This window comes from Rhopalosiphum padi, chromosome 4, assembly GCF_020882245.1.
Source record: "Rhopalosiphum padi isolate XX-2018 chromosome 4, ASM2088224v1, whole genome shotgun sequence".
NCBI lineage: Eukaryota > Metazoa > Arthropoda > Insecta > Hemiptera > Aphididae > Rhopalosiphum > Rhopalosiphum padi.
Window position 1 is genome coordinate 5,214,272 of NC_083600.1, and position 17,637 is coordinate 5,231,908.

General features: G+C 34.6%; 1 protein-coding gene across 1 annotated transcript; it reads left to right on the plus strand.

Annotated features, from left to right (window-relative positions):
• Positions 1-4,707: 4,707 nt before the first annotated feature.
• LOC132928272 (uncharacterized protein DDB_G0271670-like) lies at positions 4,708-13,045 on the plus strand. The gene is made up of 2 exons (XM_060992825.1): positions 4,708-5,572; positions 9,053-13,045. Exons 1-2 carry the CDS (start codon positions 5,447-5,449, stop codon positions 10,448-10,450), a joined length of 1,524 nt encoding a protein of 507 aa, XP_060848808.1. The 5' UTR covers positions 4,708-5,446; the 3' UTR covers positions 10,451-13,045.
• The last annotated feature ends 4,592 nt before the right edge of the window (positions 13,046-17,637 follow it).

Below are 17,637 nucleotides of genomic sequence, written 5' to 3' on the forward strand. Positions count from 1 at the left end.
CCACTTATACTGCCGTGACACTTATTCTGGTGTATACAAATACAAACAGTTTTAGTTCGGCGTGTAAACTTTACAATAGAACGCAATGTTATCGTCAGTATTAGTGGCACCGAACCCTATGCTATAGCAAAGGCCGATACTCAAATGGGCCCGATCGGCTATAAATAGTTTGTAATTTTCATTAAAATATGACGCAGTCATATTATATTTATTTAACGAAACTAACTTACTTATTATAATATGGTTCAAACTGCAATGTATTATATATATATTATAACAACTATAATATAATATACGAGTAGGCTTGTTGGCACATAGAATAAATATATGTGTGAATAAAAATACATTTAATGAGTGACGACAAATTGCGTAATAGATGTTTATTTTGTAAGTTGGACATATTGAACTTTCACAAATTGTTTTTTTAATACCAAGCAGAAATATAGACTTGTAATCACATAGGAAGGAGGGAGTCTAGTTGTATTTCTATTCGGGTTGAATTCATTTTTAGAAGTTCGGTTAACTGGTCAGTGTATACAAAATATATAATATTATTTATTAATTATTATACTGTGGAACTATATATAGTGATAGGGAGGAAGTGTACTATTCTAATTTAACGGTCCAAGTATAAAAATGGTAATTATTTACGAATAGTTTTAATTTACTTGAATATCACATTCTATATTCGTTTTAAACTGCAACATAGTCAATATTCCTATTATTATACAAGTCAACAATAAAAAACAAATAAAACGAAATTCAAATAATTAATATTTTAATCTAAGAACAAAATTACATTTACATTTAAACGATGTTCATCAATTCACTCGTATCTTTTGTATAATATGAATTAATGAAATTCCAGTGTTCCAACGTAAAATACGTTTAATTTACTATCAAAAGCTTTAATTAAATCGTAACAAGAGTTAAATGTTATTTATTTGGAGAAATATTTTAGTTTTAAAACTATAGCATTTTTTTTTTTAGTATATAAATCCAGGGGCGCGTATTAAATTTCAAATATGCAGTGTTTGGGTTTACAATTTACTGTGTATTTACTCACGCCGCTACTATTGGACTTAATTAGATATATTATTTGACGTTTGCGAAATAGATATTTTTATTAATTAATATTGTAATAATATACATGAAATATATTGGTTGGTCGTCGACGTATATAACTACACGAGTACACGACCTGTACGAAAAGTATAGAATCAATAATGTATATTATGGTTATCACCCCGGCAGATATGCAGTATATAAAACCCTGGTGTATTATGTTTAATATATACAATCGAATTTGATAAATTTGATACATACGTTTTCCCCTCTATTCTCATAACTTGCGGTTATTAGGTATTATCAATCGACTATACTGTTATACATTTATTCCCATCCCAAAGTATAAGTACATAAAGCGGCGGCCACAGCATCTGTAACAATATAACTATTCACTTCAACCCGATAGAATTAAAACAACACTTTTAAATTTAAATTTTGATATTTTAATTCTTTTAAAACAACATTTCATTTTTGTTTAAGTCACAATAAACCTACCAATTCTAATAAACACTAATAAAAGACTGTGTCGTTCCACACAACCGATTAAAGATTAAAATACATTAAAACAGTGATAATTTGATAAATAAATAGTTCGATTTAATATTAATATAATTAATGATTACGAATAACTGCTAGTAGTGTAAATTATATAAATGAAACTATGACAACTTCTATCAACATATACACGTGGTTTAGAAGTTTAGAAATTTATAATAGAACAACATAAAAGCCCGTGAAAATTCGTTGAATTTTTAAATCTTGCATCAAAATCTTCAGTCTATTCAAATATGAGCTTACTGCTATATATAATTTAATATTAAGTACATCATCTGACCACTAGCCTACATAATGCTTATAAAGTAAATCGCATATTCATTTTTTTGTTTAACTTGGGTATAATATATTATGCTTCTATGGTTCAGATGTGTATAAAATGAATTTCATATTCGTTTACTATAATATGATGAAATATTCATAAACTTCAACTAAGAACTTGAGGATAGGAATATAAATTTAATGTGGATGAATGTTTACAATATAATGCAATATAGTATTATTGCATTCGAAAAAATATATTAAATATCTTTGCATATTCAGAAAATAAATATTATAGGATTTAATTGTAATATTTGAACATAACAGATGTAACAAATATTTGTAAATTATCATACACAATATTTTGTACCTAAGTAATTACTACAATACCAGTTGTACATTTTTATACAAAAGTGAGCAATGAGCATTTTGTTATTGAAAAACTTCATTTTAAAAAACTTAAAATAAATGTTTTTTTTAGTGTAATCTGAAAAAAACTCAAAAGGACAAAGCAAATTCAATAACAAAATCGTATTAAATAATTACTTAATTAATTTTACTTGATTAAACTATTAACTGTTTATTAAAATCAAATATTATTAGATAAAACCAATTCGAGTCTGTATTAATTAACTCGTTACTTTACATAGTGGTATTAATTCAAAATTTAACATTATTATAATGTCCATACAGTTCCCCCTTTTTTCTATTAATTAAAATGTTATTTATTTAGAGAAATCGCAGAATGTATAACATTAATAATTATATAGATCATAGGTAGTTAATTGATTAAATTTATTATTACAAAATACAAAAATTAATTTAATTTTAATTTTAATAAATTTTAATCATTTAAACAAACAGAATCTTGGTTAATAATTTCTATTTGTGCGAATTGTAATTTGTTTTATTACCTAATATCATTAAAAAATTGGTTACCATTTAAGTGTGTTTACTGATATAATATATAAAATATTTTAATACAAAGAGATAAGCATTATTTCTATTGTTAAGAAAGTAAATTCTTTGAAAATGCATAAAACGAGTTTTTACACAGTTATCGCAATAACTGACAGACAAAATCAAACCACAATCGAATATTAGTGATATTTTAATGTTCATAAACTGCACTAGTGTGTACACTGAATAGTATTATAATACAATTTCAACTAATTTAGTCGGCAGTGACAACATTCAAATGATAAAGTGTTTATTTTAAACGATTTTAACCGCGTTGTACCTCCAATTCTAAAAGATATAAATATAATATATTATAACGTGAGTAATATAAACAACAATAACACGACAAAGTGCGTAACGGATATAATGTAACCAGGCGCTTTGTATAGGCATTTCACGTACATCCCAGCGACATCGGACGGCCACTCCGCGTATAACCGAACCACTCGGCGGGTGGATTTAAATCGACACGTTTACTCGCGTTGATGTTAATTAATCATATAATAATAGTATTGGCAATTATTTTAATTATCGTTGTTATTATAATTTATATATCATACACTCGTATTGTGTGTGTAGTGTGCCGTTTATAGTGGCCGTGTCACAACAATATACGTCTGCGGCAAACGGTTGTCTGTATAAAAGCGAAACTATTGTAATATATACGACGCGTCCGACACGTATACACGATGTACCTGATAAATCGCATACGATAATTAATGGTACCAGTTTGTCGAAAACAACACGTCTATTATGCCGCCGCCGCCGCCGCGTATTGATTGAAAAAGAATATTATTAGGTCAACAAATCGTGTCGGGCAGGATATTAAACGTCAATCGGACGGTTTGTTCGTTGACGTTATACGTATATACACTGCACGTCGACGGCGGGTGTACTGCAGCAAGTGTGATTAAATCACCGCGATCAATTTTCGGGACGACAAGACTCGTCGTCGTCGAACAACATTGCCGTCGACAACACTCGACTCGCAGCTGTGTACCTAAATAATATATATATATATATATGATGATTTCCGCGTTTAATAGTCGAGTGTTGTTGACGTCGGTAATGCAACTGGCCGGGGGAACAAAGTAAACCGCGCCGCTGCACGGTTAACCGTACATAATCGGTAGGTATATACGTCTATGATAATGTGTATAGGTTTGGAACTTTGAGGGTGGTCAGTGTACCATCGTTACTCCACCCGTTTGAAGCGGCACTATATATGGCGTTTTCACTGCTTTATATATATATATATCAATTCAAATTTTACGAAATTCCGACGGGACACTTTTCCCCCGAAAAATGATCAGTTTCTTTACCGTTCGTCCGTTTGAAGTTAACAGATTAAAAAAAAAAACAACACATGACTGCAAATATTTAAATCAGAGTGAATCCTCCCTCGTCCCCCCCACCAACGGATATTATATCGGAGGTCGAACCTAACGATTTTATGACATTATTTCAAATTTGTACGTATATCAAGAGGAGAGTTGACTAAATTGTATCGATGACGGTATATAGTGGGACATTTTTTTTATCGTAAATTCGTCTAAACATAACTCTGATAGAAGAGGAGGCAGGACGAAATTTAAAAAAAAAATTTTGAAAAAAGTATAAAAAAAAAACGGGAATCGCTATTGCAGTGAAACACACGGGCAGTGCTGTGAGATCGCTTGGCAGCGGCGGCGGCGGCGTGCCGTAGTGCGAGTCGATTCCGCCGTGTGGCGTTGCCCTAATAATATTATATCGTCGGCGGCGGCGGCGGCGGGCGCTAGTTGCGAACGAACACGTCTCGGCGGCGGCGGCGGCGAACGGGAGGGGGACCGCGGTATTATAGTGGCCGTCGACCGCCGTGACCGGCGTCAGTATACCACGCTCGCTCGTTCAATCCGGTCCGCGCAGCAGGCTCTCTGGTATACGCACACGTACACGCACACGTACACGCACACGCACACGCACACGCGCACACACACACGTCTCTCACGCAATCGTTTGCAGTACGCGCGACATGGTCGACATCATCGCGCGCCACGGCCGCCGACCGGAGGCAGCAGCACAAGCGTTGTGGTGAACGCGCCTCCCGCGACATTCGGTGAAGACGACCGCCGCGCCGCCGTCAGTCGCCACTCGTCGACGCCGCCGCGCAGTGTACGTCCATTCAGTGTGCGATCGTCCGCCTTTGCCGACGGTACTCGACCGTTGTAGTAACCGCTGTGGTCGTGTGTCAGTGTTTGCTCACCGCCCGCGACAACTGCACGAGTGCAGAGATCGCGCGCACTGCCGCAAGTCCGCGCATTACCGTTTCGATATAAAATAATAATATTTATTTTCGTCGTCGGCAAAATCGTTGAATTTTAATTCAGTTTTTTTTTACGCGACGACGCTTTGCTAAACGGGGAAAAAATATTTATTTTTTTTTCCTCCACCTCGCTCGAACGCGTGTAGACTTTGAATTTATTTTATTTTTATTAATTTTTTTTTTTTTGTGCGTTTTCGTTATTTTTTACCGATTACGTGCGACGTGTTCTTTGGATCGCAACGATTCGTAATTTTTCGCCACACAATACACGTTTAATAATAAATACACATTATTCGCAACATGGTACCTAAACAAGAAACGATCCGCATCATCGACTCCTCGTCGGATAACACGTTGGCCCAGCCGATGTTTGGCTCGCAACTGGTTGACGAAAATTCGCCGACGCCGTACTCCGATGCAACACAGGTGCGTGTCATCTCGTAAATAAATAGTGTATTGCATACCCAATCAAACTGATCTGTTATTTATTTTTTTATTTTTTTTATCAAAATTATTTCTATTTTTTTTTACTTAAAAAAAAAAAATGAGCAAAATGGTAAAGCCGCGTGCATGATTTTCTAAGTGACAATCGCGCATTGGTATTTAACCAAAAATTGTAGGTACCCAAAATTTTTAATTTTTGTCGTGCGGTAAAAATAACACAACAGTAATAATAATAATAATAACAACCAAGAAAATATTTAAATATTCTCGGAGTATTAATTTAATAATGATAATAAAAAAAATATAAAGTATAATGTTATTACATTTTCTGAACTAAGTTAAGTATAAAATCAAATAAATTAAAATCGCAATAATATGACCCAATTTTCTCTGGTGCATACGAGATTACGAGAAACGTTTGGACGAACGTTTACGCGACTGTTATCTTATCTCCACGTTACTCTACCCGGCATCGCTGTAGTCTATAAAATTGTATTTCGACTCTATAGTTACTTTGGAAATTAGCGAGTCGTTTATTTTTACTCGTTGGGGTGTAACCGAAATTATTTGTCAAGTGAAGTATCGTTTTCTTCTAGATAACAATAATATTGTAGATTTTACCCGTATCCGATATAAATATTTTCTGAAAATACATTTAAGAAAAAACATACTCGATTATTTTTAAAATGGAGTGCAAGAGTTGCACATCCAGTGAAATCAAATTACAACTTTTCTGAAATATTTTTTTTTAATGTATTTTTTTACCCGGTATAAAAATGAGCACTAACATTAAAAATATTCTAATCTAATATAAATCAGTTCGTAAAAATTAAAATCGCTAAAAAGTTATAAAAAAAATGTAATATTAATTATTTATTTTTAAGAAGTATCCGTAGGTATTTATACAAAATTAATTCTTGAAATATCAAACATGAAAACTGCCAAAAATTTCAAATCTAATTTGTACCTACTAATTAGGACAAATTTTTGTAATTAAGTTTTTTATATATTATCTAATATTTATAGTGAAAAAATATTATATGTACATATCATACGCTTAATTAATATTAATTATTTAAATAAAATCTCATCTTCTGTAGGTATCCAATTTATATAATTATATTCCTTTACCTACTATTTTTTCCTCACGTTGCAAGTGTAAACATTTACCCGGAAATGAATTTGTGAACACGGTATATAGTTTTGTCCGTGAGTGTTTAAATATTTAATCAAAAGACCTTGGTTCTATGCCGTATATGGCAAAACTCTTTTGCCCGGCAGTTATATTAAAACAAAATAAAAAGATAAGATAAAATTGATTCTTTTCGACTATCATTTTTTAGATGATATGGTCAGGAATAAAAAATATCAGGGTTTTATAATATTCGTATTTAATAATTTATAGCAAAAAAAATGTATATGCCCAACTAACATTCATTACCTAACTATTAATTATTATTACATTTTGTAAATAGTAAAAATTTCATTTTTCGTATATATATATTTTATTAATCTTAACTGATTATCGAGTGCGATGATTGACTTCGGTCTTGTAATACTTAAATTTAGTCATAATACAGATTAAAAATAATTTTTCTCTTCTAAAAAAATTTAGATACCTATATATTAAATACTTAAGTGCAACATATTATTTAAAATCTGTTCATATTTCCGGTAATATTGTGTTTGCCACGAAATTGACAAAACACTACTCAAGGTTTTTCGGATAAAATTCGTTGTATTATTTTTATTTTTAATTATTATCTTTAGTTTTTATTATCGAGTACGTACATCACGTACGCCGGTAAGATAAGTTGTAAGGCGTGTGCGTACGCGGCCGGATCACGTACAATATACGTATTTTTTCGTTTCTCGATATTTGCCGGAAGAAGATACTCGTAGACGGAGTTTCCGGTCGGTTATTCGCTCTCTTCCCTCCGAACGTGATTCCGAAAATTTATTTTTACAAATTCGATCGCCCGAGTGACGACGACCCCCGTTGCGATCATTTCCGATGGAAAAAAAAAATCCCTATCGTTAAAATATATATAGTGCCCTATGCGTTTTTTACAAGCCACGGAAATCGTGCAATGATAGCTATGTGGGATTTGTATTTTCCTCTGGTCGAGATTAAAAATTGAGTGTGGCGGCGGCGGCGAACTTTGATGACGAGAACGAGGGGGTCGCGGGCGCACAGATAGACAGGTGGTTGCCCCGTCCGAAGGTTGTTGTGTAGTTATGTGTGTGTGTATGTGCGCGCGCAATGAGTCATTCGCCTTTTCCGCGTGACCGTCGTCGCGTTGTCGGTGGGAAGGGAAGCGCTCCGTGAGGTTGCGGGCGTACTCGTAGCGCGCCTCGTTAATGACCTTGAGTTGTTACACAACACCGCGCCCGCCTTCCCACCGACCGACCGATCGCACGACGCCTTGACAGTGAAAGTAACCACCGCCGCCGCCTGGTACCGAGCGCCGCGCGCACGCCGGAGAACCGCGCACATAATATTGGCAATGTTGTTATTATTATTATTATTATTATTATTATTATTATTATTGCTGTTACCGCTCTGTATTACTATTTTTTCTGTCGGCCACAGTCACTCCACCACTACGACGGTAATAAACAATAATTGTTGTTTATAGTGATGTCATATTATATACTCATATGGCCAAAAAGGGATGGGGGTGGTTTTTCTGCCCTAGTTTGTTTAAAAGCCTGCAACTGGGGTTGGGTTGAGTATCACCAAATGTAGGTAAACAAATTTTAATTAAAATGTATGAAGTATGATTAATAATAATTTATACTTACTTAGTACTTACCCGCATTTAAAAAAATATTCTATAGGTAGTATCGTCACTAATGACTCGTTATTGTAAGCATTACCTGTATTTATAGATTGAGGTTTTAGGATAGATTTTTTATTTTATAAAAATGCATTATATTGATGAGACCGATGAAAATCAATGAATATGATAGTTTAACGAACATTTAAATGAAAATCATTTTGTCGGGTAAATAGTCTATATTGTAAATACCTAGCGATAATAATTAAAACAAAAATAATTTGTATAAAGGCTTGTAAAATATTTCTCCTTGTCTAGTAATACCTGAAATGATGCTAAAAAATTGTTTTACCTACTTGCCGCAGCTTAATTTTTTTTTTAACAGCTAAGTCTGTATTAAGGACATTTGTTATTTATTTATTTATTTATTTATTTATTTACACGCGTTTTGCCAACGAATACTATCGTTATTATTGCCGTTTGACGTGCGCGTTCGTAAGAATATAATATAATAAACAATTTTATACAAATAACAATATTGTGTTATAATAACGTCCCGTCCTCGTCCGAAGATGGCAACAGTGAATAACTAATAATATTTTATATATCGCTGTTACGGGGAAAAATGTGACCAATTTTTACTAATCTTGTATGTTTTTTTTTTCTTTCTCTCTTGTTACAGACGAAAAAGAATAATCCAAACCACATCAAGCGGCCAATGAACGCGTTTATGGTGTGGTCACAGATTGAGAGGCGTAAGATATGTCATCAGCAACCGGACATGCACAACGCGGAGATATCGAAAAAGCTCGGTATGCTGTGGAAAACGCTAACGGATGAACAGCGAAAACCGTTCATCGAAGAGGCCGAGACGCTGAGACTGATGCACCTTAAAGAATATCCGGACTACAAATACAGGCCGCGCAAGAGGACGCCAAAGAACATCGGTGGTACCGGTAACGCGGTCACCACCACCACGCCGGTCACGATCGCCAAGACCACCACAACAGCAGCGGCTCAGTCGAAATTCCGGAAGAACATGTGCAAAAAGTTCGGCAACACCGTGACCGTGTCCAGCCGCGTCGCGTCCGCCATCAGTTCCGGTACGGTGCACGTGGTGGAGAACAGGACGTCCGCGGTCTCGTCGTCGACGTCGTCGCTCCTTCAGGACAACACAACATCGTCGTCTTCGTCGTCGTCGACGACGTCTTCGAAGTCCTTCGTCCGGCGCAACGGCATCATACAGGTGAACAGGATGAGCCCGGTGAACACGGACCGGTTAAAGTATCACTTCACCATCGACACGGCCAAGGACACGGCCGAGGTGCGCGTACCCGCCTCGGTGCACGCCAAGGTGCCGACCAGCCCGACGTGCGACTCGCCAAACTCGCCGGAGAGCGCCACGTTCTACGACGATTCGCCGCTGTCGTGCTTCGAAGTCGTCAAGCCGCTCAAAATCAAGTTGCTCAACACGCTCAACACGTCGGCCACGATCACGGTGCTGGCCGACGTGGACGACGACGACAACGAGGACGGCGACAGCAGCACCGGCACCGCCAACGCCAACGCCATGTTGCTCAGTCCCGGGTCGGCCGCGTCGCTCATGTCCGCCCGGCAAATCGACCAGCAGCTCCACCAAAACCACAACCTAAACAACCACCTGAGCAATCAGTCGGCGGCCGATCTGCTGGCCCGGAACCTGATGAAGGACGATCACCTGCTGGTCAAGGCCGAACCCGCGCGCCCGTCGCCGTCCGCCGTCGCCCAGTCGTCGTACTTCTCCGTCAAACAGGAACCGATGGACTCGATGGACTCGATGGACCCGTCGGAGTCGGCCGCGCTGGGCCGCGTCGGCGAGAACCCATCGCTGGCCGACCTCGAGTGCCTGGACGACCTCATCCAGATGCCGTCCGACTTCAAGATGGACATCGACTGCCTGTCGTCCGACATGGACAGCGGTTCCGTCCGGCAGGGCTCGCACCTCGAGTTCACGTGCACGTCCGACATGACCGACATACTCTCGCACATGGGCGTGACCGCCGACTGGGAGGACGTGCGGGGCATCATCAACGACTGCTAAAGAGGTGCTGCACACACGGCCGAGAGAGGAGATGAAGAACGCGCCGCTAGCCCCCCCAAAAAATTGCTCCTCCCCCCCACCGCCAAACCCGCCGCCGGAATCGTCGTCGTCGTCGTCGTTCGCCGCCACTACTACCCCGTAAAAAACATACACACACACACACACAAATTGAATACAAAAACATGAGGTCCTCTGCTGTGATTGGTTATATATATATATTATTATTTTTTTCAAAGTTAATTTATTCATTTTATTACGTTTTTCTCTTTATTTTTTTTTTCGTATTATGTTATATTTATTCTACCTATACGTACGTTTGCAAGTATGTATGTATTGTACGCGTGTATGTTTATATATATATATATATTATAGAATATATAGATATGTATGAAAATCTATATACCGCACAGAAAAAAAAAACAATACACGACGTGCTTGCCTTTGGAGTAATAAATCACACACATGTAAGTTTTTATGTCCGTTTGTTTTTGTATACGTCTTCTAAGATATATATGTATATGTGCATAAAATTGTATTATTATTACTTCTTCTACTACTACTACTATTACTATTACTACTACTACTACTACTACTACTACTACTGCAGTTGCCACTATTATGTTTTTATACATTCGTATATGTATACAACACACAGTACTGGCCGGCGGCAGACGACAATCGGAATTAATTTCACTCTTATCGTGTAAATAATATATTAGACTTTTTTTATATTGTCGTGCGATACGTGTCGAATTTTTCATTGTAAATTTATATACAATATATATATATATATGTATATATGTATATATATATATATATATATTTAGTATAAAAACGACGTGACTTTTTATATTTTTTTCGCTCGTAAAATTCATCAAAATTTGTGATGTCTCGACGTTTATTTTTTTAAGTTAGTCGTGTATTCGTAAAAAATTCATAATGATATATTATATAATATTTATTATATGTAATTTGGTTTACTTCTGATTCGCTTTTTAAAAATCTTTAGAACACGATTAACGTAGTAATATTGTAAAAATATTATATTGTATGCTAGTATACTCTAGAGCCTCAGTAGACAATAATGATAATAATAATATTTGCTTCATAGTCTTTAAATGTTATTTTTTTTTTTTACTCCAAGTGTGAACATTTTGTTTAGGTGTTTTTTATATATTCATATATAACATAAATTTTAATCATTATCACGTTGTATTATAAAAAAAAATAATTATACTGTTGCTTAAGTGTTGTTAAGTATAGGGTGCTTCCATTTGTATGATGATTATGAAAATTAAAAAAGCAAAAAAAAATTATAATATTATATTTATGTGTGTATATGTATATATATACATATATATACGCATACGCGTGTATATGTGTATGTTTATGTGTGTATATTATATATTATTAAAATCTTGTGTCCGAATTAGAAAGAGGAATGTTTTCAACATCATATTTTTTTTTATGCTTTGGCTAGATACTTACACATTATAAGCGTATTTTGATTTACCTGTATTTTATATTCAAATTCAAAAGTAAAAAAAAAAAAAAATCAACAATAATTCGATTTTTACCTGTAATAATAATAATACATCGTGTATAATAAAATACCATGTACATAAATGAAGAGAAACGAGGGCGAGCGATACGGTGGTGTTTGTATCATTTTTACCATTTGAATCCCACGAGTCATTTTGTACTAATTAAAATCCCTAAAATTTATTATGATCTCATACAAACAAAAAAAAAAATATTTTTTTTTTTTATATAATTTAAATATATAACTTCCACAACTTTTTCTGAACGTCATTAATAAAACACGATGAATACTTGTTCGACAAAGCATTTATAGATGGTTTTGTAATGAATAAATTATTTTTTTTTTTCCTAATATTAGCCCTTAAATAATATTATGAAGTGCAAGAATATACACTATATAGTCATGTTTATTCATATATATATATATATATATATATTTTTTTTAATACAAATGTAAAATGTATGACATATGATATGTATATGTACCAGGTACCTTTATGTATATTAAGGTATTTACAAAAAAAAAAAAAAAATAATAAATAAAAACGAAAAAAAATACAAGGTCTAATATTATACATTATATTATTATTATTCACCTTATTATTATCATTATTATTATTACTATTATATTGTTTTCTATATATATGTATTAGCGTTATAAGTGTAATATGATTAAACCTCCCCCTCCCATACTTTCTTATTTCTATTTTATATACTTATATATTAGTTGGTTTATTATTATTAAAATACATAATATTATGTACATAATGATGTGTACGATGTGAATGTGTTGTATATAGATTTACTCATTGTACATTATTACAGGTAGACTACGGTACTGTACCTATATATTGTTCGCAAGTAAATCGGTATAATGATGTTAAGAAGTTTTAACACTATTTTTTTTTAATTATTATTATTATTATTATTATTATTTGTGCATCGCGTTATTTTATATAAATAAAAAAACGAACGCGCGCGCTTGTACAAAAAATACATTATAAAAGTATAATCTTTTTTTATATCTTAAAATTATATTTATATAATTGTTAATCAATCGTGTTTTTCTTTTTCTACCCGACTTTCCTTCTCACTAGACGTTCTCGTAAATCTTTTACGGTCTCAAAACAAATGCGATCGGCCATCGGAGTTGGTGGCGTAGCTGGTGTGGCGGGTTGCTGCTGCACTCGGGGTGACCCGATAACGACGAGGAGGACGACGAATGCAAAATCAAACTATTTTGTACAACTATTTTCCGAAAAGAGCACAAAATGTTTTGCCGCCCGTCGAATAAAAAACAAAACAAAAAAAGTGCAACAAACGGTTCTCAAAGTGTGCGGCGGCCACAGCCATTAAAAACGTTGAGTCATACGCGTGTAAACATGTTTTTATTATTGTTTTACGATAGTAGCAGTAATAATAAATAACGCGGGCGGTGTTGAACAAAAAATCACATCGGGCGGTGGTGTCGTCTCGTATCAATAATAATAATATTAATACGTGTTCGGTCGCGCCCAACCCGATCGATTGGCCAACACCACACCACCGTATCATGATATTGTATAATCGGGTGGCTGTGTTAACGACAGTTTTCCCGTCGTGATCGTGTCTTGTCAAAATCTAATCTCGAAACGAAAGAGGAGGTAATAACGCGATACGAATTCGTTTCATTTCCTCGCCGGTCGAGTATATCCGGCGGGCAGTGGCGTATTTAAGAGGGGGGTAGGGGCAGGAGATCAAACCCCTCCCGAAATGTATATGGTTGGTATACGGGCATTGTTTTTGATTGTATAATTAATTGGAATTGAAGAACGGACATTTTTTTAACCCCCCCCCCCCCCTGAAATTATTTTCTATATATGCCACTGCGCCGGCGGGACAGGTATGGGATAAGTAGGTATATTATAATATTAAATCGTGCGGTGTTCTATGTTTTTTACATGATGCTGCCCACCGTTATAACAGTATTCGCTCGGCGTTGCTGTCGTCGATCGAAATAATAAAAATTATTGCATTCGTTTATCATCGTAACACTAATAATAATAATCGCTCTGCCGTCGTCATCGTCGTCGTATTATCGCGGAGGTACTTGCGCGCGCGTTTTTTATTTCAAACGGCGTAGTATAATATAATATAGTTGGCGTACCTATTCGAAAGTGCCAAATCGACACAATAATAACGCGTACTGTGTTGTTGTTGCGTACAATGTTTTTTTTGGTAACCGTACAAAGTTGTAAAATAACTTGTACGCGCTCTACGTATTTTATTTATTTATATTTTACTATAAATACGTATATATATATATATATATGTGTGTGTATGTATGTAATATGTTAATCTAAAACTATTATTGAGCGGCGCGTGCAGCATTACGCGTGACTGCGGCGTGGTGTTCGTTATTAATTGTCGAAACGACCGTTGCCGCGTGTGTTCGATTTCGAATTTATTATTATTATTTTTATTTATTTTCGTTTTCCGTTTTTAATTACGCCGTTAGTTTTGCCCAATAACAGTAATAGTAATAATAACATCATTGTATAATGGCGCGATGCGGTGTTGTCTCTGTGCCGTCGTCGCGAGTGCATACACAGATGATATTATAGAGGTGTATACGCGCGGAGACACAACGTCGCATTCCGTGTAAATGTAATTCACTCGACCGTGCCAAAAAGGAATGATGATAATAATAATAATAATAAAAAAACAAATTCGCGTGCGTGTAATAAAAAATAATATAATGTATAAAATATTGTAATGCGCACTCGGGAAAATTATTACACACACACGCGCGCGCGCGTACGCACACACGGGAGGGCGGCGACCAGATTGTTTTTAATCGTTATTTTTTTAATAAACCGGAATATTGAGATATGAACGCGACGTGTTTTTGTACGGAGAAAATCTGCGGATTGAATTTATTGTTGTCGTAGTGATATAATATATCTCGAACCGCCTGACAAAACGTTACGATTTGTCGTTTTGGCAAATTCTCTTCGAGTCGGTACTGCGAGATTTCGATTGTTTTCCCGCACGCACACGCCAAAACTGTATAATAATATGCTTAAAACATACGACAGTCGATAGGTATACTACTCATCACTGCCGGGAGTACCTAGAAGGGACGCTAAAAAAACGGCGAAGAAGCTATCCGAATATCCAAGATAATTCTTTTGAAGTAACACACTCATCGTGTTGGAAGACTTACTGACTTTTTTTTTTTTTACTTAAATGAACGATAACTTCAATGATCTTGCGTGTCATATGTTCAAAAACAGATCTTAAGTATTTTATTGTATTCAAATAAAATTTTGAACGAGTATTTTGTATTATAAGTAAAGTTATACGAATGTTATGATAATAAGAAACCGATATTTATAAAGCCGAAAAAGCAAAAACTTATTAAAATAAATTGCTTTTTTAAAAATAATATAATAAGCGATAAAATTATTATATGCACTCAATATTTACAAATATACAGTCAATGTAAGTCGAAATACATTCGAATGTTGTATGATAACTATATTATTGACTAATAATAACAACAGATTGTAATGTTATCGATGTCTAATGATATTACGGACTACAGATAAAGTCTACTTTATTATAAAACACACGCTTTGAAAGTTGTTTTGAGGTTTTAAAATATTTTATATTTCATAACATTATTTAATATATTAGTTGTATTGATAATACAACCAATACGTATACCTAAATACGCTAAAAACAAAAATATACGGTATAAAATTATAAATAAAAAAAGTTAAAAATATATGAAAAATAAAATCGGTATTATTTTAATAATAATAGTACAAGGCTATAATATGATTTCAAATAATAATATCTTATTCTAATAAATATTATATGCATTTCCATAAAAACCATTCCCATTAATGTTTAGAGTTATAAGTCAATTTAAAGTTTATATGAGTGGAGTGGATGGAGTGACTGCAGGTGAACCCAATGTACCATAAGTCCACAACCTATTAATCTATTATCGTTCAATTATTCAAATTCTTCATGATATGCATTTCAGACTACATCAGAATTGACCTACCCAATGACGTTATACACTCGAAACCCATCATACAGCCACGCAAGTTCCTTGGTTTTTAAACTCTAATATGATCAAATCCTATAATTTCGGTGTAACATCTAAAAAAAAAAATTCGTAAAAAATTGATTGGTACTGTTTGAAAAATGTGTAGGTACAGTTCATTCGGTCCCGTGATATTTTCTCTGCGGCACGGAAAAATATTCAATCGTATACATGTTTTAGAAATTATGATTAAATTCTATAAACGAGGTCGTTATGGCAGCGGAATCACATTAATCAACGGTCGCTAAAGACGACTTACTGCAGGTACTGTAACGCGAAATTATAACGTTTAAAATTAATTTAAAATTCTCTGCAAATTTTTAATTCGTTTGGTTGCCATGACAATTGTAACGCAAAATCGCAATAGTTGTATCCAGCCCAAAAACATTTATATGTCGAAAATTTGTACTTCTGTTAGTGTTAAAAGCTTTATTTATATATTTATAAACGAGCGTTATTATAATCCGACGCTCGTGTTTAAGTACACCTACGTATATAAATAAAAACATACTTTATATATATATATATAGATATGTTACCGTTGCGACGGGTCCATATAGAATTATATAAGTAAAATGTGCAATATAACAAACAGCGTATATAGCAATAAATTGTATGAAGAAAAAAAAACAAAATTCAAGTAATTTTATTGTCGTATCTACCGAGACTGATTTTATGTACAAGAAAAAAATGCATTAAAATCTGTTGCCCGCTGTTGGCACATACTGCAATACACGACGATTGTACGATAGGTGATGATGCTGCGTGTCTCCGTGAAAGATTTCAATAATTCAAAGTCGATTTTCGAATAAGAATAATGTAGTTCGTCGTGGAAAACTGTACACTGCAGTGTATAATATTTACCCACGTCGTATCGTATTATGGTAAATTTGGGACCGTATACATAATAAATCGTATTGTGTGTGTGTGTATATATATATATATATATGTGCAGTGAAATGACATTGATTTTCGGATACATACGTGGCGGAGTGGTTTGGCATCGCTTCAGAACACATTATTTTTTAAAATATCGCATTAATATTTTTTCGTTCTGATAATCAAATGCCACCGATATTTATTTTCACCACGCATCATTGGGAATGATATTGTGAAACGAACTCGTTGACTTGTTTTCGCGCAGTACGTGCAAAATAAAAGTTGCTTGTACGTAATTTGTTGTGGTGCCACGTGGTCTGAACTTTTGAAGGTTAACACCTCGTGCAGTGCATTAAAAATTACAAAAGTAGCCCTCCTGACACACACACACACACACACACACACACACACACGTATACGAATTAAAGTTTTTGGCTTTTCTCGCGCGTTGCTAATTGCTATTATAGCTAAGTATATAATATATACACTATAAACTATATAATTGGATATACACCTACGCAAGTGTTCACAGATGATAAATATAAAAATGAAAAGTGAAGATTATATTTTTTTTTTTTTTTGCGAAGGGTCAATCGCACTGCGTCGGGACGGCGCCGATTCAATATTATAAGCGGATCATCATAACAATAATTGGGTATAGTTGTGCATA

What these genes read in the sequence shown, in the direction of transcription:
- LOC132928272 (XM_060992825.1), top strand. Translation starts at nt 5,447, where the DNA reads ATGGTACCTAAACAAGAAACGATCCGCATCATCGACTCCTCGTCGGAT. An exon ending in CGTACTCCGATGCAACACAG is followed by an intron (nt 5,573 to 9,052) that starts GTGCGTGTCATC and finishes CTCTTGTTACAG; the next exon opens with ACGAAAAAGAATAATCCAAA.